General features: G+C 38.9%; 1 protein-coding gene across 1 annotated transcript in view; it reads right to left on the bottom strand.

Moving 5' to 3' along the window:
• The window catches only part of PNPLA2 (patatin like phospholipase domain containing 2), a 930,557-nt gene extending 908,804 nt beyond the window's left edge, over positions 1-21,753 (bottom strand). The window contains exon 1 of the mRNA XM_044082880.1: positions 21,151-21,753. Coding sequence (XP_043938815.1) covers positions 21,151-21,337 — 187 coding nt within the window. The 5' untranslated portion in view covers positions 21,338-21,753. The remainder of the gene's footprint in view (positions 1-21,150) is intronic.
• Between the last annotated feature and the right edge of the window lie 223 nt (positions 21,754-21,976).

The raw sequence follows: 21,976 nt of genomic DNA, 5'->3' as shown, positions 1-21,976 counted from the left end.
AAAATTGTTGCTGAAATTCCTTGCATAATTATTAGTGTTACATTGTATTCTTCTTTATCGCCTTTGTAGTTCTCCCTCCTCAACCTCTTGCAACAAGCTACATTCAAAAGCTCATTGCAACTGTATTATCCCAGTAGAAAATGATCAGGGAATTCTCAGCCGCAAACTGGGCACTTCTTGGCCAGTGAAACAATTATAAAATGAAAAACAACTATGTATGTATAATGTCATTTTAGCATACTTTTTAGACTTAATAAGTGCTTAGTACTTTGGGCGCACACCGTTAAGGAACCCTGCTACTCCCTCCTACAGCTACGTAGTTCCCCCTACTGAGTCAGTTATTCAGTTCCTTCTCCAAGGCTACCTTTGACTCGAGTTTAAATCTCACAGACAATCTACTGCCGTGTTAATATGTGTGTGTACCATTAACTCAAACTACTCTCCTTCATGCAATTATCTTTCTCGCCCTCCTCTTCACCTGTCTTTGCAGTCTCTACCATATTACCTTTTTATTGGCCCCCTCTTGTCTTCATAGCAGCAGTAAACCACCTGTACCACTTAGACATTGTTTACCTCTTCTATCCCACATTTAACAAAGTTTAATTTCCAGTTTACTTGTTTGCTAATATAACCAATACCTATCGAAAAGTGTATCTAATTCTATATTTACAAGCTGTACTGCTTCTCACATACCTTAATCTCACTGTGATTGTTTTCTTAGTGTAGCTGCATCCTGCAGCAGAAGGCGGACGCAACCTGCTCCGTTCGCCCTCCGCTCCTCTACCCTCATTCCCACCATCCCCCACTTTACTTACATTTATACCTCTAGTTAGAAACCAATACAAATACTCATAATATTTCCATACCACTCACCAACTCCACCACACCTTCTCCTCAACATACCAGATTCTTCCACTATTATCTAAAAGCCTTAAATCATTAATTTTACCCACTCCAGCTACCTCTATATCTAAAACCTTCACAATATGTCTAAATATTTTTAGAATTTTAGTCTATCAGCCCCTGTCATTACTACTGTCTTCACACTCTACCAAGCCACTTCCCAATACCAGTATAATCATACCACCCATAACATCCATTACCCAAAGCAGTCCACTAACATACATAGCTTTTCTAACATCTCATCCTCCCTATTTATATAAAACTCCATTCATCTAACTAAAATCACACTCCCTCCAAACTCAAGGTAGTTTATCACTCTCTGCTACAACCTCCTTTCAAAACCCAAACAACCCCATACAGTAATTCACATAGTTTTAGAACTATCAAAATGCAGTGACATACATCCAAACCCAGGTCCCAACAACAAAATGTCCTCTAACCAATCAGTCACAAACCAAGACCTACACATAATAACAATAAATATACGTAGTATCTGCAACAGAATTAATGAATTTCAAGCCTGGCCAACTCATTATTCCCCAGACGTCATAGCAGTAACTGAAACCATGCTGAAACCTCACATATCTGATAATGAAATTCTCCAACCAGGATACACCATGCTTCGTAATGACAGAGTCCATATAAAAGGCAGAGGCATAGCAGTAATATACCATGAGTCTCTCACAATTACACCCCTTCAAAAAACAGTTCCCTCTTTAAGCAACTTAGAACTACTAATAACATACTTTCACATAAACAGAAATAAAAAAAAAAAACATGTATCATCCCCCTGTACACAATATACCAGTTCTAGATGACTTTCTATCTTGGGTAAATCATAACATCTAAAACCAAAATAGAACCTAAATAAAAACTCTTGTAAACCACCGATCCAAAGATTCCAAACTAATAAAGTAGCAACCAAAGGAAACAGTCCACACTGGTGTTTATTAAGCACTTTTCATTCAGTTATTAACCAGAACTTCATCAGATAAAACCTTACAAAAAGTGTGTGCACTTAAACCCTTTTCTTATTTGGTCGTGTGATCTATTCATGACCAGTCATCTACTTCTTCCCCCCTTTATTTATATATATATATATATATATATATATATATATGTATGTATGTATGTATGTAAAATGTTAACCCTTTAAATATCAACTTAAAAAACACTTAGATAACTTTCAAATGACTTCTGCATTCATTTACAATGTCAACACTTACCTTACATCATTTCTTAACTTGATAAACTTTCAAGTTTCAATAAACATAAAATGTTTCAAATTCAGAGCTATTGACCAGACAATACCTGACAATAGGGGTGGTCCTTGTTCTTTAATGTTAGAAAAACTTGAATTAATATGGCATATTTGTTTGAATGCTTGTACCATCCAGGCTTGAACAATGTTTGTTCCATTTTATGTTTATTGAAAGAGAGAGAACAGAACCCAATGCCTCCACTTCCAGAGTGGTTCATCAGGTGGATCAAGGATTTTTGATAGCAGCTCCACTTCCTATAAAGCAGAATTACAGGAAGGGTCACTCAAAGAGTCAAAACAGAAAGGGACATGTTATTTACACGACACAAATGTTACTGATGAAAACCAGACAGAGATATTGAATAGACTGGTCTTTAATATTTCTTCCTACCCTTTGACGGAAAAGCAGGTGTCTGCTTTGAATAGAGGCCTTAGTTTTATACCAAGTCAAGCCTCGGATATGACAGATGTGTTAACAGATCTGAGACTTTTTGCTAGGAACATTTGCTTCTCTTTAATGTTTACTGAACAATCTGTTGTTGGGCATCCCTTTAAGTAACCAAGTACTTTTATTCTTCCTTCAAATAAGTCTGTGGAAGCCTTTGTGACTATATGTGATGAAGATATACAGGAAGCATTTTCTGTGCCACATAGACATATTTTTTTATAATTTAACAGCTGAAAGGAATTTAGCTCTAAGTGAACTTCATTGTGCCGCACACCTTGAAATCAGACCAGCTGACAAAGATGGCGGCATAGTAGTGATGGACAGATAATACTACTTACAACGAATGTCTTTGTTGTTAAATGATAGTGAGACATATAGGAATATAGCTAAATATCTAGTCAGAGTATATGTGGCCAGAGTTCATTTTTTTTATGATCTTTTGATAACAGATTTAATTAATGCTGAGCTACACGATTATTTATTTGTTAAATCTCCTGTTGTACCATTGTTGTATGGGCTTCCCAAGATTTTCTTACACCACTTATGAGACCTATTGTTTCTAGCAGAGGTTGGGTCATGGAGTCTCTTTCTATTTATGTAGAAAATATGCTCAGACCTGTCTTAGGCAGGACAGACACAGTATTGTGAGACATCAAGAATTTTTTAGAAGATCTTTATACATGGACTTCAGATTTTGAAAGTACTAGGAATTTTTTATTTGTCACCCTAGATGTAACATACCTTTTTACTGTCATTCCCAATGTTACAGGTTTGGAGAGCATTAGAGGTTTTTTGGGCACTAGAATGGACTTTTTGCTGAATAAAGTTGAGTTAATCTATATGTTGTTAGAGTTGATTTTAGAAAATAATATGTTTACTTTTGACAGTAATTATTATGTACAGAGAACTGGCATAGCCATGGGCACAGCTTGTGCAGATAGCTGTGCTAATCAAGTGCTGGCCAAGTTGGGAAGTTAATAAATTATGGAATAATAATAGTTTTGTACATCTCATCTACTTTTACAAACATTTCGTACATGATATATTTATGATTTGGGGTAGTACAGAGGAAGAATTAAATTATTTTGTTTGGATGTTATGGTACCAACAATTTTTTAAGGTTTACATTTAAGGTGTTCAGTGAAACTATAGACTTTCTCGATGTTCAAGTTAGCAAGAAAGAATTAAGTCTCTTGGGGACTAGGTTGTATAGAAAAGAAGTTAAAAGGAGCACTTTATTACATAGATCAAGTATGCATCCTCCCTACATTAGCAGGAATGTGTTGAGACGACAGTTTTTTAGAGCTATGAGACTTCATGATGATGATGATCTTCACACAATTCTTTCTAGAGTTAAAACTGTGTTTCTGGACAGGGGCTACAGCATTAGAGAAATAAATGTGTGCATTGATGAAGTGTTAAGAACTAGGTATGGAAGAGGGAGACACGATTTTTCCAGTAGCACACAGGAGTGTCAATCCTCTGTAGTGAGAACAACTGACACAGTTAGAAACAGACTTGTTCTTACATTTTCAAATGATGTTAATATTAAATGTGATATTTTTCAGGAAACATTGTTTGATCCTTTTGGCTGATCCAGAGATCAGTAAAATTACTGACTTTCAGCCTAGATTTAGCTTTAGAAATAATCATTCCTTAAAACAATAATTGTGTTATAGACACTCAAATCCTAAAATACAAATGTGTTTACAGCATTCGGGTACGTTCAAATCTGGTTCGTGCGCTGCTTGCAATTATATTTTGTCCTGTACTTCATATCTACATAATGTTACTGATACTGAGATTGATTTAGATTTGTTTGCTAACTGTTGAACTAAGAATGTTGTTTATTATGCAGGATATTCATTGTGTAATGCATTTTATACAGGAATGACAAACCGAGCATTTAAAGATAGGATCTTGGAAAATCTGAATGATATATCTAATGATAGAGAGATTAATACTGTAGCAAAACACATTAAAGACTGTGATTCACATCATATGTTTAAGTTTTTTGTACTGGAAATTATCTATGAAAGTGATAGGGAAGGTGACAAAGAACAAAACTGAATGTGCTGAACAGAGGTGGATTTTACTATTAAAAGCATTTGCTGTTTTAAAGTCATGCCCATTACAACACTTAGTTGGGGGCTTGGCAGTTCAAGGTGTTTCTATTGGTGTATATTAAGTGCTTTATGTGTGGAGTCTGCATGTCCTCCCCATAGTCAAGTAGTGTTCGAAAGACATGCATGAATGGATGTGCCTTAGTTGAAGGTTGGGTGTCGGGCTGGCATCTTGGCACCATAAAAATCGACTGCCAATCATTAGTGGACCGGAGTTCCACTGTGGCGACCCCTAACCAGGAAAAGCCGAAAGAAAAACAAAACATATTGAGGTGACATAATCACTGCTTAGATGCTTTTTAATTATCGTGTGATTTTAATGTCTATATTTGATTGGATTAATTTGTATTTAAAAGTTAGCCTGCTTTGTTACTTTTAATATGGTCTTGATGAAGCAGTATTGTACATTGTGAAAGCGCTTACCAGTTCTTTATTAAAGGTAATTGTTGAGACACTGTGGCAGCCTGGAGTTTCCTTTGCTTTGTAAAGCATAACATCTCCTATGAAACCATCATTTTCAGTGACACTAACATAAATTGGCAGAGCTTAATCTCCGAAACCCCACATATTAGCATAAACCTACACAGCTTTAAACAGCTAATTACAAGTCCTACTTGCTCTCCTACCCCCCAAACAGAAACTACCATACACTGGATCCTTGTAACTCATCCACCCAATTTCCCCAATAGTGGAACCCTCCCAAGCACATTAAGTGATCACTGGTCAGCTTTTACCCATAGAAACCACATACATATTTCTAAAGCTCACTCCTATAGAACATCAGGAAATCTTACCCATTTCAGCCTTGACACTTTCTTAAATACCCTAAAATCCCACAACTGGGGCCCCTTGAAAATACTTCCTTTAGATGATGCTGTGAAGTACTTCAATAAACTCTTCCTTGACACACTCAATACCCTAGCCCCTATACGTACAAAACCAATAAAATCCAACCATTTCCCCTGGCTAACTAAAGAAATTAGACAATCTCTCCTATCTAGAGACACAGCCTGGAAATAATGGCAAAAAAGTAAGGACCCAATACATGAACTACAAACAACTCCGTAACAAAGCAAAAAAAATTATTATAAATGATAAGAAAAACTATTTCTCAGTACAATTATCCAACCAAAGTGACAATCCAAAAAAGTTCTGGAAATCAGGTTCAACCCTACTTAATCCTGGAAGCTTGCAAAACCATCTCCTTCACCAGATAATGACCCACAACAAACTGCTCAAATGTTCAACTCTCACATTATCAATACCATTCAAAACCTACTCAAAAACTCTTCTTCAACTGCTAACCCCAACTATAATACCTCCCAAGCCCCTATAAACCTCACCCAAGAAAACATCAGCTTTTCCCCCTGTAACCCAAACAGACAGATTTAACAGTGTTCCTTCTACTCCATTATTTTCTATACAACCAGTGTAAACCCGAGTAGTACTTAATCTCTTAAAAAACTAAGAGCCTGCTCCCTCTCTGCAGATAATCTGCCACAGGAATTTCTACAACTCTGAGCCACTGCAATTGCCTATCTTGTTAATATACTTCTAAATCACTCCATCACAGAGTCATATGTCCCCCAGCTATGGAAAAAATCTGTTATCACCCCAATATACAAAGGTGGCAACACCTTTGATTTCTCTAACTACTGACCTATTTCTATTCTCTCCCCATTATCTAAAATCCTAGAGAAATGTATACACGCCCAATTTTTAAAGTATCTTGTTAAACTACAACCTACTTACTGACACTCAACATGGATTTCACCCAGCACACAGCACCACTACAGCCCTACTATCATTCACAGATACTGTTTTTAAAGCCCTGGAAGTATACCTTTTTACCTCTGTGACCCTATTAGATCTATCCAAGTCTTTTGATACAGTAACACACACCAAATTATTGTAAAAAATTAGAAACCATAGGCTTCTCCCAAATGCATTAGCTTGGGTTTCTAGCTACCTACAAACAAGGAAACAATCTGTCACATGGCAAAATAAACACGCAGACCGCCTTGAAAATAATACAGGAGTTCCCCAAGGTTCAATTTTAGGACCACTTCTCTATAATATATTTATAAACAATATCTATAAAGCATCGTAACAAAGTACCCTTATCTATTATGCCAATGACTCCACCATAATCTCCACCTCCAGCTATGTTTCCAACCTACAAAAGGTTACACAAACTACCTTCACATCCATAGAAGCATGGCTAACTAGTGCCCAAATATTAATGAAACCCAAAAAATCTAAGCTCTTGTTATTTTTGTCAAAAGCACCATGTTCTGAATTCAAATTTCTCTCTCAAAACAACACAATAATTGAACAATTCAAAACAGCAAAACTACCAGGAATAACAATTGATGACAAACTCACCTTTGAGCACCACATTTTGAATGTAATAAAAAAGACACTTTTAAACTAGGTAAACTCTACCATCACAACCTTTACTTAGACAAACCTACCAAAATAAAACATGCCAACACTCTGCTTATTCCTTCCCTCCTCTATGGAAGTCCCATTTTTACAAATCTCAGTACATCACTGAACAATAAAATAGAATCTTGCTACTACAAAATAGCAACGTTTGCCTCAGGAATGACTAGCCAATCACATCATTCTCAAGTCATCTCTGAATTAAACTGGCTTGAATTACCTCACTACCTGCACTACACACAACGTACTCTTGCCCACAAACTCCAATAACTGTCTATCCCTCCGTCCTATCCTACAAACTTTAATCTTAACCCGCAACCTACATTCCACAAACAAGCAGCTTTTAAGTATGTCCAAACCCAAAAAGAGAACTGGGCGGAGCCTATATTCTTATAAAATTACTAAGCTCTGGAACAATCTACCTTCCTTCATCACTCACAGCTAGACTCCTTAAAAACCTTCAAAGCTAAACTGAAATCCCACTACCTTAACAATCATATCTGTACCTGTTTAAATAATCCCAAACTACCATAATTTCATGTAAATCTACTGTTCCAAACTCCATCACTACTTCCTTTCTGTTGCTAGTGCAAACTAATTAGCATGTATTCCCATTCAGTACTGCTATTTCTATCACTACACTAACAAGTCCTGTGTCTCAACAGCCAGTCTGCCTGTCTTTGTGTCAGTACATATGCTTGTTGTCTAACTCTACCTCTTCTTTTCCCACTTCTTTGTAGTCATATGTAAATCAGACTGACAATCCTAACTTTGTACTTGACTGTACATCATGTATTTTTACTTTTTAGAATTAATATTTATTAATGTGCTAGGCATTAGTTTTGTCATTGCTTTTAGGTCAACTTCTTAATATACAAATTGTCTCTGTTTTTAAAATTTGCATGTAGAGTAATTTGCTTGTACCCGTATGTGGGGCATTTCCCTCCCCGGCCACCTCTGAAAATGGGTCTCTGACCGAGTGGACTTTCCCAGTCAATAGATGTCAATAAATAAATATCAGCAGTTTCTGCACCATCATTTCCTAGAGGATCATCTTACTGATGAAGCTGAATTTTCCTGGAGCCATGGCTCATGTCATCAATATGAATTCTACAGACCACAGGAGAAATTATATATACAACACTGCTGAGGTCCACTTCCAGTATTTAGATGCCACCGGTGGCACCCTGCAATATGTTCCACTAAAACACATCACGGTATATGCCTTGAATGTAGTGTTACACAACATGTTGTTATAGAAACAAATACAGCAAGTTAATGACATTGGGGTACACAATGTGTTTTAGTAAGCAGTGGAGGAGATGCCTTGTGAGGAGTATGGGTTGTACCCAGCTGTAGGTGATGACCATACAAGGTGAAGATTGGCAATGTTTGGCATGACACTGTATAAAAGGTGGCATTTGATTGATAATTATGGACCATTCTTTATTCAAGGATTTTTCCAAGGCCAACTCCTAGCACTCCTGGATGACTTAATAAAATTTAAAACTCCACCTGAGAGACCATACGACAGAAGCAGCTGCTTATACCACTTACTTTTACTCTCACCTTCACTCCTACATCAAAGTATCTGTCTACAACCATCATAGGAATTTTGGCTAATTTTAGCATAAACTCCTACGATACAACTCCAGTATCAACAAAATCTACAATAAAATATATGTATAGGATCAAAACTTGCAATACTATCCAAGAGCCAAATGTCTCTACCTTTTTCAAAGATAATCATGTTTTTCTTTAAGTGTTTTAGGAAACTCATGAACAATGCTTAGTTCTGCAGATTACTGGTCTCAAATGGCACATCCAACTCTAAACTGGAGAATATATCTAAAATGTATGACAAATTTAGTTTAATTTTCTATCTTCTCTTCTCCCAAAACTTCCTCTGCTCAACAGCCCTTCCTCCCTCATTATTACTTCTGAACAGATTTTAAATTCTCTCCTTAATACCCAAAAACACTAGCTCTATGAGTGTCAACAGTATACCAGGTTGTCTCTTAGTCAGTACTAGAGAGAGTTTCCGCAATACCATTCTAAACCTAGTCAATCTCAAACTTCTCTTTACATGCCTGAAGCTTAAGAGACCAGCAACTGTGGTGCGCCTATGCAAGGGTGGTCCTGCCACTGACCCTGGAAAACACAGACATATTAGTCTTCCTAGTGTTTGTAAAGTCACAGAGTATATTATAATTGAACTCATAAATTATGACATTAGTAATCTTCAGTGTCCTGATCCAAATTAGTTTGTTTTTTAAGCAGAGAACCAGTCTACTAAATTAGTAGGACTTCTTTGGAGAGATTGTGACTGAAGCATTGGGTAATGGCCAGCCAGAGGACACTGTCTACTACATCAAGATAGGCTGCTGACAATTTCCCACAATCTGGTATTACTGAAAAGCTCACTCACTTAAATACTTACCACTATGCAACTAATAGGATAGTAAACTGGCTTGCTGTTAGAATGAGGAGTGGTGGGTACTTTCCTCTAAAAAACTTGTCCTTCATGGCATCACACTGGACTTCACACAGAGTCCTTTCTTCTTCATTGAGCTGACATTGAGGGTCTATGTCTGATGAATATTGTTGATTAATGAAACCACAATACTATCATTAACTCTCCATCTGATATCCATATCCTGTAAGGGGGTCTAAACTGAAGTTCTAGTTGGTGTCACGACCACGGCCTCAAGCCCACTGTTAAAAAATGTAGTATGGTACTCTGGGAAACAAGGACACTCTTGTACCTACCACAAAAATATAACACCCTTCAAAGTTAATACCATTATTAGGGCCCAAGAACATTCATGCACAGCAAAATCTCATTTCACCACCATGTATAACTATGGTTAGGAAATAATTCTACTCAGACCAACTAACAATTAAAGACATATTCTTCAGGCTGCTCTGTTCATTACTAATAAAGCCCATAAAATAATACAATGCCCTGTACAACACATATCTACCCAAACACATCATCCAACTAGAGAGAGCACAATGCTTCTTAACCAAGAAAATCTGAAGCAAGAATTCCTTAAGTCACTACAGGCCATGCTCCCTGTTACTTTACTCCGCCTCCTATATGATCTTCCACAGCAGCCTCTGCTTGCCCTACAGGGTTGCTAAAGACTCAGTCCTACTTAAAATCTCACAAGTTTGAAAAAGCTGAAAATACCAAGAAAAGCCACTCTAAGGACCTAAACTTTCATTACAACATAAACAGAACCTGTCGGCAGAATGGATATTTCTCCCAAAGAATCATCTATTTATAGAATGACATCCCACTCCAAATCAAACATAAAATTCACAATTTCATTTTATAACCAGCCTTGATGATTGGATGGGTATCTACAAACTGACCAATGGGCTATGTATTTCAGTCCTTATAGTAAAATACAACAAACAGCCACATTTGCATTGGCTTCTCATCTCCATATGGTTTACTGGACTCATTGTTTAGCAATAACCAATGAATATATTAATCTAAAAGCATAATATTCATCATTTGGATGAGACATTAAACCAAGGCCCCATCTGCCTGATGTGGTGATAGCTCAAATAGATGTAAAAGATCCCATGGCATTCATTGAAAAGTGTAAGGGAAGTTCTCCAGTACACTGTCCAGATTTTCTGTAGTCACTATGAATATCACCTCAGGATTCTGATGAAAAGAGGCCATTGGCCTAGTGGATTTAACTCAGTCAATGAAGAATAGATAAATAAATATAGAGTGTAGTACACAGGACAAAACTTATATTCTTAGAAAGGTTTATGATATCACATGCTGGATATCATACAGAGATTTCACTTCATACAGTTCCCAGGATTCATGCTCCTAGAACAGCACCTATTATATTTAAGACAAAAATAGTTCAACAGCTAGCGAGCATGAAGTCAATGGGAGTCATGGTCATACAGAAATAACACAGTGTGTGAATCAAGACAAAGCCAGGATACGTACTGCTCCGTAAAATCTAAACACATGGATTTAGAGGGAATATTAGCCACTTAAAACTACTGAAGAAACAGTAGCAAATATACGTAATGCCAGAGTCTTCTCTGTGATTGATGCTGATAAAGCTGGATAAACCCAATTCAAAATGTTATACTATTATTATGCTTTTACATCATTATAGATTCCTGAAGGTACCACTTTCCAATCCAGAATCAACCCATGGTGTGTCAAATGGATGATACTAACTACTTAAAGGCTCTGTTTCAAATGCTGCTGATCTAAGTGGGTTGAATGATGCGAATGACTATAACAAAGTCAGCAGTGACTGTAAATATTCAAGATATGGTTGTCTAATCAAGACAACACTCAGATACCAAGGCTGAACATAGATGGAAGTTTAGAAAATCATACTGACTTTTTACCTTCACTTGTCTCTTGTAGTTGCAGATAGTCTAATTAGGGCAGTATAGCTACTAAGTTGTATATGTAACAGTAAAATTAAATTTGCATTAAGGGGATGCAAATATATTGTAAAAGGGGATATTACATGCAGTATAATATAAGCCAGTGAGAGTTCCCATTTTACATTTGAGAACTCCAAGATCAGTCCTTAGGACTAGAGGACTTTTAAGTGTCTTAAACTCACTGTCTGAAAATGCTTTTCTTTGAAGTATAGTAAACTCAGAGTTTGAAAATGCTTTTCTTTGAAGTATGGTAAACTCAGAGTTAGTGTGTGTGTGTGTGTGTGTGTGTATGTGTGCGTGTATGTGTGTAAAATACGTATTCTGTATACACATGTAGTGGGATTGTGAGGGGGTGCAGCCCCCACAGTGGATATATACGGGGGGGGGGCTTGTCCCCATGCAAAAATGCTTTCAGACTACAACAACAACTTTCAGAGTTTGTTCTTACTTTTAGGACCTGCATTAATTTTTCCTCAGTTTTGGGAAGTGCACTGTAGAAGCTCAAACTTCCAAAAGGGCACCAAAAAGTGATGAACACCTTTCATGGTATCATTGCTACAGTAGGTGTGAGTCAGGTTTCCCCGGGGGTGAAACTGTCTGATTGCAAGTAATTTCTGTGTAACTTGAAATAAAAACAGTCTTAAGAAGTCTTTATGTAGACGAAAACTCTTACTGGATGTATTTTTATTAAAGCTCAGATTTCTTTATTTTTGCTTGTTTTTATTTCAAGTTTAGCAGCTACGCTTTGCATATCTGATTTTGGAAGTAACTTCTGTGTAACCCTTATTCAGCTGTCTTTACACTGCATACTCTTTAGAACAGTGTACATGTTTGATAAGGCGCAATGAATGGGCATAATTTTAGAAGGGATCATGGGGCATAAAACTTGACATCTCTAAACGTGCAACTTCTGTAGTAAAAGCAGTATATATAATTCATGGTAAACAATTCCAGGCAGCATGCTCTGAAATGATTTCAAGATGATATTAATAAAGTTACTATTTGCAATAACAAAAAGTACTAAATGCTTCCACTAAGTCTTCTTGACATATTTTCACAGATTGTAGAAATGAACAGACCCAGACTTTTTATCATCCTTAAGAGCCTATGTTGAGAACTAAATGAGGGCCTTCTGGGGAATGCAAAAGCCTTACATAACAATTATTCACTAAAATACCCTAAACTGGTACTGCAATAAGACAGTATATCTCATTTTCTGTGAAGGGAAGAAAATTATTAGATTACTAATCTCAAACAGTTAACAGTCTCTAATCTTAAACCTTCTTCCATAGATAATATCTACAAGTAGATGAAACAGCTGTCACTCTGCAACTGTGGGATTTACAGTTTTGCAAATGCTTGTTCAATGAGTAGGGCTCATTGCCAGAAACACAGTGCATCTAAATCATCTGCAAAGGTATTCTGAGATAGAATGAAAACACATTCTAAGTATATTTCAGAGATAATTTCCTTGTTGACATTCTGATGCAGAGGAAGATGGCAAAACAGAATATTCAGCTGCTTGGTAAATAATTTGGGGAGACATGAACATTTTTTCGAAGATATGAACCTCTGCACCTCTGTGAACTGACATAACCTCTAGGAATGTGTGTGAAACCATGGGGGGGGCAGGCATACTAGCCCAGTATGAGAACTGTAACAGTTATATCAAGACACATAACTACCCAGGATTTACTCTGCTGCTGAAACCATGATCTGGTCAATTCACAAATATCTGAAATAATATCTAAAAATAACAGCATTCTGTGCAGGCATTTGAGTTTACATTACTTATGACCAGGTACTCCAAGATGCTTCATGGCTGTTGCTTATTTGATATAATGAACAGGTAAGACACCACTGCCTTTATTTTAATAGGTCCTAAATAATGTTAAAATCATGTCACAGCAAATAATCCTTAATCCACTTATGAGTAACAGATGCTTCTGCAGATTCACTTGTCAAATTAGTAGATACTCACAACAGCAGGTTAAAATCTGAATATAATGAAGAGAGGCAAAAGTACATAAAATGACATAATTAAAATTCCTTTATAGCATTTAATTCAAGACAATTCTGTGCATCTCTATCCCTTAGCCCAATGGATTATAAGTATACTGATCTATAACCCCACAGGAATACTGCACAATTTCATATAGGTGACACAAGTTGTGTCTTAGCTGCTCATTTTATGTTCAACTAGTTTGTTTTAAAGTCCATAAACAGATTGGGCAAGGATTGTTTCCTGTGTGTTTTACTTCAGCATTCAGATCTATTGATGCCCTGGCATACACAACAAAACTGATACAGTGCTTGTACTCAATGACTAATATGTTCTCCAACCAGATCCATAAAACACCTGCACAGACAGGGCCACAACGAACTTTGATTATGAAGATAATGATGATGATGATGATGACGCCTGAGTGCTGAATCATTAAAACTGTAAAGTCATGTGATATTTAGAGGGTGCAGCACACAAACTGATAACCACTCTTGTAGAATCATAGGAAGTTACTAGGCAATTGGCCCCTACGGTCCTTATAAGCCTAACCAAGAGGTTAGCCGATGTATAGAGAAAGTCAGGATCTGATGCCCCTGTCCAGCAGGAACACAGGTGGAATCCCAAGGTGTATTTTCTGTTTCCCATCCAGTTATCCAGGTTACGCTTAGAAAGGGATGAGATACACTGCTAGACATGGAGAGGGAGTCTATTCCACAGATGGGGGAGTCTCTGGGATGCAAATCAGTCTCGCCAACATGTCCTACTAATATCACAGACCAGGTCGAGGTCGTGCATGTGGGTTACTCGAGCGGAGCTTGACTTGCAGCAGTCCCATCAAGGTGGAGTCTGAGATAGCTTTGCATGCCAGACAGAGGTCACCTCTGAGTCGTCTGTATGAAACTGAGTAGAGGGGCAGGGCTTTTAGCCTATCTGTGTAGGGCAGATGTTTAAAGCCCTGTATTCTCCTGGTGAGGAAGCTCTGTGGTCTTACCAGCTCTTGCATGTGCTTTGTGAGGTACATTCCAAAAGGGGCATTGTACTCAACAATGGGCCTTATAAGGGAAGAATGCAGGGATGTTGTGATCTCCTTGTCCCTGGATGAGATAACCCTACTTATGAGGTGGGCCATGCAGAAAGCCTTCATACAATGGAAGCAACAGGGTGGTCAAAAGTCAGGTTGCTATTAACCTAGATTCCCAAATCCCTCATGACTGATTGCTTTCTTAGGATAATGTTTTTAATGTGATAATTTGTGGAGATGTCACTCTCCCTAAATGGGATGATGATGCATTTTTTGGTATTCAGCTTGAAGCCATGTTTCTGGTACCAGTCATTTGTTTGGGGGAAACCCTCTTGCAGGATGTCCACATCACTAGGGGAATTGATGACAGTTCCCAGCTTGCCGTCATCTACAAACTTGGTCAGCCATGTGCCACTGGTTTTGGCCTGCACCTCAGAAAAGTATATCCCAAATAACAGAGGCCCCAAGACCTATCCCTGGGGTATGCCACTCGTTACAGGTCTACTGCTTGAGGTGGCTTCCCCTATTTTGACTAGGTGGGTTCTATCAGTGAGCCAGTTTGCTACCCATCTGGTAACATACAGATTGATGCCTAGTTGAGAGAGTTTATTTATTATGCCCATGTGAGGAACAGTGTCGAAGGCTTTGGCCAAGTCAGGGTAGGTGGTGTGCACCATTTTCCCCTCATCCACGGGTTTGGTGACTGTCTCAAAGAAGTCAACCAAACTTAACAGACATGACCTTCCCTTGATGAAACCAAACTGTGTGGGATTGAGTATTTGGAAGTTGCCAATGTCCTTGTTAATGAGGTCCATGACAATCCATTCCATGGCCTTGCAGCTCAGGCTAGTTAGACTGATGGGTCTATAATTTCCCAGATCAGTGGATGTTCCACCTTTGTGCAAAGGGATGACAGTATCTGTCCTCCATTCAGCTGTGACAAAGCCGGTACTCAGGCTTTGGTTGAATAGGGCACCTAATGGTGCTGCAAGTTCCTGTCTGAGTTCATGTAGGATGCAGCCTCGGATGATATCAGTTCCCATGGAGGCTGTATTTTTTGCATTTGAGAGGGCAGTGATGACCTGTTTCCTAGAGATAAGGGGAGGGGGCAGGTACTGGTGATGTCCTGATTTACTGATGGGGTGGACGGGGGGGTGATGTTTTCACTGAATCTGTCAGCCAGCCAGCTGGCTACATCTATGGCATTTGTGTATGCGGTGTCCTTGACCAGCAGTTCTGAGCAGATCTGGGTACTTCCTTTGAGGCTGCAGTCATATGTGAAGAAGGCCTTATGATTGTCTCTAGTAGATGTGGCCAATTTGGACTCAACATTTGCTTTGGAAGATTTCACTAGTGCTCTTATTTGCTTGTTCAGGCTAAGGAAAGATTGCTTCCATTTGGGCACCTGCTCCTTCTTAGTCCTGGACAGCAATTTTTTTTCCTTTTGTTATAGAGTTTATTTATTGCAGTTGTCCACCAGAGAGGTTTACTCTTCCTTGCGGATGATTTTGTCCTGCCGAGTATTCCTGATTCCATACATCTATACAAATGCTTGTATGGTACTTTGGTGTAGATTTGGACATTGGTGCCAGTTCCTACAGAGGGGGAGGGGTTGTGAAGCTGTTTATACCATCCCTTAGGAAGTTGTAATCAGCTTTGGAGAAGCTTTTTGTTTGACCCTAGCTAGAAGGGGATCAGGAAATATTGTGACTTTGAAAGTGACTGCTTTATGGTCAGAACTTACCAGGGAGGATGGTACTTAGGGATGCTGCAGTAGTTAATCATGTTGGTTAATACCAAGTCCAAGATATTATCACCAATTCTGGGGGTATCGGCTAGCTGTTCCAAGGCATATGCATTGACAAAAATCGAGGAATCTCTGGGCATTTGTGTTCTGACATGAGTAGTTCTTGCAGTCTATGTTTGGGTAGTTAAAGTTGCCCAGGATCAGGGTAAAGCATTGAATGTTGATAGATAGATTCAAAGAGGTCCAGATAGGCAGAGTGGACATCTTGAGTCAAATTTGGGGGCCTGTAGCTAACTATAATTTGAATAGTGATCTTGTCAATGGTTAACTGCACCTGGAGTGTCTCATGTGAGTCATATTGTTTGACCTGCCTGGAGGTGTGTGTGTCTTTATTGAAACTCTACCTCCCTTGGCTTTGCTGCCCACAGTTTGGAGTCTGAATGCATAACAGAATGAGTAACCATGTAAAGCTGGGGTGCTCTCCACAGCTTTGAACCAGGTTTCTGTGACTGCGCAAATGTCAGTATCTTCCAGGGTTAAGAATGCTTGCAATGAGTGCAGTTTCATGTCTAAGACTCCTAGTGTTTAGCAGCATGACCTTTAGTTTGCATTTTGTTGAAATTTTTATGTTGATAGTTTTAACCTTATCAGTTTTCCTAAAAAAGGCACTATGGGGGAGGCAAAGAGTCTTTGCCAAAAGCCTGAAGCCCAAGTGAGACAGATGCTGACCATCTCTGGCAAAGGACTGTGGCCTGTCAATCATATCTTCCCAGGCTGTCAGGTACTGGATCCCCCTGAAATGACACCAGAAACTAAGCCAATTGTTACAGTCAATCATTTTCTGTTTGTATTGAGGCATCATTCTGGGTGATGGTAGAAAGCTGCTAAGGCTAAGGACATACCTGCCTGGGACACATATTCAGTGAGCTGAAGCATGTTTCTCTTCATATAGTCCAGGGTGGTATGTCTCAAATTATTCACCCATCTGATATATTAATGCCATGCCTGAAAATGTTTTACTTTACCTTGGAAAGTCTTCACAGCACCTTTTGTGACTGTTTTTCATTTTATTTCTCCAAGTGCAAACTATGTATTTAATTAAAACATGTGTTATACATAAATTATAGTCTTAGCTTTGGTAATATAATAAAATAATAATACATTCTTTCTTTCAACCTGTCTGCAAAAGTGTTTTTTTTTTTATTTACTGTTTAATGGCTATAAAACTAAGCTTTTTAAAGACTGTGTGCTACTGTAATAAAGCATCCATTACATCTATTAACTGAAACAACTTCTGGAACAATTATATCAAAAGAAAAGTTATTATAACTAGCAGGAGGAAAGCCAGGATATTTGGAATTACATATCTTATTGGGGACGTACAGACACTGGATCCTACCCAGTTTGGCTTTGTTAAGGGCAGATCCTGCCTCTTAAACCTGGTTGATTTCTTTGAAACAGTCACCAAGGCCATTGACGAGGGGAAGGTGGTCCACACAGCCTACCTGGACCTCGCAAAAGCCTTCGATACAATACCCCACTCGGGCATTATAGATAAGCTCACCAGCTTAAATATAAACCCCTATGTCACTAGATGGGTTGCAAACTGGCTCAAGGACAGAACCCACATGGTTAGAATTGCTGGAGCCATGTCAGACTCCAAACCAGTTACAAGTGGCGTCCCACAAGGCTCAGTCCTGGGACCTCTCTTGTTCAGTATATATTTCTCGGAGGTACAGGCCAACACGGAAGGACTGTGGCTGACCAAGTTCGCAGATGACTGCAAACTGGGCGCCATAATCGACTCTCCAGCCGACACAAGCATCCTCCAAAAGGGCCTCATAGAAACAGACAACTGGTGCCAGAGCCATGGCCTCAAGCTAAACGCCAAAAAGTGTATAGTCATCCCCTTTGGCAAAAACAAAGTGCCCACAAATTACCACATAGGTGGTAATCCATTAAGTACAGAAGTGGTAATTAGGGACCTGGGGACCCAAGTTGATAGCAATCTCTCATTTGACAACCACTTGGCCAAAGTGGTTAGAAAAACATTTTATATAGCCCACCTAATCATGAAGGGATTCACATCTAGATCAGGGGAGGTCATCGTGCCTCTTTACTCATCCCTCATCAGGCCCATAATTGAGTACAATGCCCCTTTTGGGATGTACCTTACCAGACACCTGCAGCAACTGGAAAGACCCCAAAAGTACCTCACCAAGAGGATCAAAGGGCTCAAACAGATGCCATATGCTGCCCGGTTACAGAAACTCCAGCTCTACTCAGTGGCATACCGCCTGTTCAGAGGCGATCTGTGCTTGACTTATAAAGCCATGTCCAACCCGGAATTAATGGACATGCTGCACCTCAGAAACTCTAAATCCTATCGAGCTACACGCTCGAGAGACTTGAACCTCAGCACTGAAATAAACAGGACATGCTGGAGGGACAGATTCATAACCCAGAGGCTCCCTTCACTCTGGAATAAAATCCCAGTCCAGGTTAGGCAGAGTCCCTCATTGACTCTCTTCAAGAGGAATCTTGATGAGTGGATGGGAGATCATAGGTTTACCCCGGGTATGACTTCTGTGTCACTGTTAGACAGAGGCACAGTATACTAACCTCAAAAAAAGGGCATAGCAAAATTAATTTAAAATGGGTGGCGAAAGCCAAACACATTCTGGCTAGGCTTATAAATGCCCTAGGGCAGATAGCCTAGTATGAACCTATGAGCCTATGAACTCATATACCAGTCTCCAACATGTTACCCCAACACAATGGAGACCCCTCACCAATACAAACATAAAATAAAGTATCCTGAAATGCGAGATTTTATGAAAAAATGTGTCTCTTGTCCAGACAATACTGAATAAAATGTCCTGAATGCAAAGGCTTTAAGAAAAAAAAACACCTAGCCAGAGACTGTGATTAAAAAGGCCATTTAACAAGTTTTAGATAATGTAAGAGTACAAAATAAACAATTTTATAATTTTAAAAGGTGCATGTTCTGACATACAATGTATATACACCTGTTTGCAGACCTGCCAACTATTCTTTTAAGCATATATGTGTTTAGTTATTCTTATTTAACTTCAGCTTCATCTTCAGTTTTCACAAGTCCGGGGCTGAACACCCAATTCTTCCTGAATAAATCCTCAACTATTTCTACGGTCTGTATGCTGTGAACACAAACTGTGAGACAGCATCACTCATGGGTAAAAGGCAAGCATACTCGGTCATCCCTTCAGAAACGTGAAGTTCTTTTACTTTCTCTTGCTTACTTTCATCACCAGTGAACAAAAAAAGTAACAGGATTCCTCTAATATTTATAACTGACTTTGGAAACACAAATAATCTCAAAAAGAGGAAGGAAGCAGCATCCTGATCCTCTGTGTGCCAGTAGAGGAACAGCAGCTAAAGAATCACACACACACATAAAACATTCACTCCTAAACCTGGTTGTTTGATAGCCATGGTTGTCTCAACTTCGTGAATCGAGAACCATGGAAAAGCCAAAAACAATCAGAATCAAAAGACTTAAAATCAGGTACACCTGATTTTTAAATCTAATTTAAAAAGATTTATCTTCTGTTTTTTTTTTAAGTACAAGAAAACTGTTAGCTTTAAAGCTTAGCATTACCTACACCCTGTAAACACAAAATCATGGATAAAGTGCATATCTTCAAATGTAGTGACAAGGAATACGGTCCAGTAAACTAGTGTGCCCAGCCTTAGATGTTCCCTTTCCCTGCATGCCACAGCCTTTCGCAATGGAAATCAAAAGTCTGCCAAAGCATAAAGGATAACACTTAACTGTGCGATTTCACAAGAAATGAATGAAACAAATAAAACGAACGTTTAATCCTGGTTAAGCAGGCACTCGGTCAAATACACTAAAAATCCTATAATCGCTGAAGCAGTAAAGGTCGCTGTAATAATAAGCAGTCATTTAGACACCCAAGTTGCCCACGCATACATGTCAACCTCTTAGCGCAAGAAATCTAGTCAAAGACTAAAGTAATGGGAGACTAAGACCCAAAAGGACAAATTTTAAATAGTGGTCTTATAAATTTAAAGTCGCTAGAATAGCAGGATTTGTGTTAGCATGTATTTTCTCAAAGATAAGAAATCTGAAACTCAAAATGAACGTCGATATTTAGTGAGTTCAATTCTCAAACTTTTGTCAGAAAAAATACATTTTATAAGAAACATCAAAAATATGGACAAAACGCTAGATACTGCTAATAAAATCTGGACAGTTGAGGGGTTATATCCCACTTTGAGGTGAACAAATGGGTAGTTTGTTTCTTTATACAAGAACGTGTTGGTTGATTTTGACACCTTAATCTGGCGTGCTGGTCCCTGAAAAGCAAACTATTTTTTATAGATTCTGACCCCAACTAGAATGAAGTCATCCGCAAATCATAACCGGCAAACCTTTCCTGGTCACTTGTTCAATGATTTCAACTTTGAACTAAGTGAGAAAATGTTGTACCCTGTAGAAAAGTTTCTGTACCAAATGTTCTTTTTTTATAAATGAAAACAGACGAATGACACGTTGAAAGCTAAGGACCCCCGTTTACATTACTGAGTGCCAGTGCGAAGGAGGTAAATTTAGGCATACCACCTGCTAAACGGCAATATATATATCCATTCTTAGTCGAAAATGTGTGTTTCTACGTAAGGGGTAGCTCCATTCAACTTGATCACTTTGTATATTTACCTGCGGCAACCATGAACCTTTCTTATGCAGCACTTACCCAAAGAAGCACCACTGACCAGCGCAGTAGCTGTCAGCGCCCCGGCGGAAGCCCCATAGATGTTTTTGGCATTGTCCACTAAGTAAGGAGCATGTTCCCGAAGACAGCTAGCAACTCCAATGTGATAGATTCCTAGGAAACCACAGCCGGCAAATGATATATTCCATGGCGAGTCCAAGGGAAACATCTCGTCTCCAGCACACTGTTATTTACTGCCGGTGAATCCGAAGCCGCTTAGTGCGGTCTAACAGGCTTTGCCGTTGACCTACTGCAGAATGTGGTGAGATGTTAAAGTAAAGCGTCTGAAACCAGCGCAAATTGCCAAATCCTACGGGGGATCGATCAGTCACAACCAGAAAGCAAAGGGCAACTGCCGAGACTGATATATCGACGCTGCCTACTGTGTTTACATTTTTATATTTATACTGTAACAGAAAGATCACACTTTAGGGGCAGAAAAGTCCTTGTCAAATGTTGATGACTCCGTCGCTATGGCTCTTAAGTCGCCGCTGCTGTCATATATTGTCGGTTTCCCCTGCCCATGCCTCTAGTTCCGCGAAGGTACTTCCCGCCCCGGTGCCGCAGAGCTAGACCCAGTAGTGCACTATTATTCTATGCCCCTGCCCAGTCCACTGGTACACCAATCCATGCCTCACGCAGGCTGAACCCCGAGGTGTCCACAGCTCTTCCAGCCAATCAACGCTTAGTCTAGCGACACCTCCCACCCAGGCTACAGGAAACAAAATATAACAATGAAACTCGGGATGTTGAACTTGACAGCACTTGTTCTTTATATTCTACATACTCTTTACATGTTTGCAATTGC

The sequence above is a fragment of the Protopterus annectens genome, chromosome 9.part0 (genome assembly GCF_019279795.1).
Source record: "Protopterus annectens isolate FY-2018-M chromosome 9.part0, PAN1.0, whole genome shotgun sequence".
Classification (NCBI taxonomy): domain Eukaryota; kingdom Metazoa; phylum Chordata; order Ceratodontiformes; family Protopteridae; genus Protopterus; species Protopterus annectens.
The sequence above is the reverse complement of the archived record's forward strand: the minus strand, read 5'-3'. Positions and strand labels throughout refer to the sequence as shown.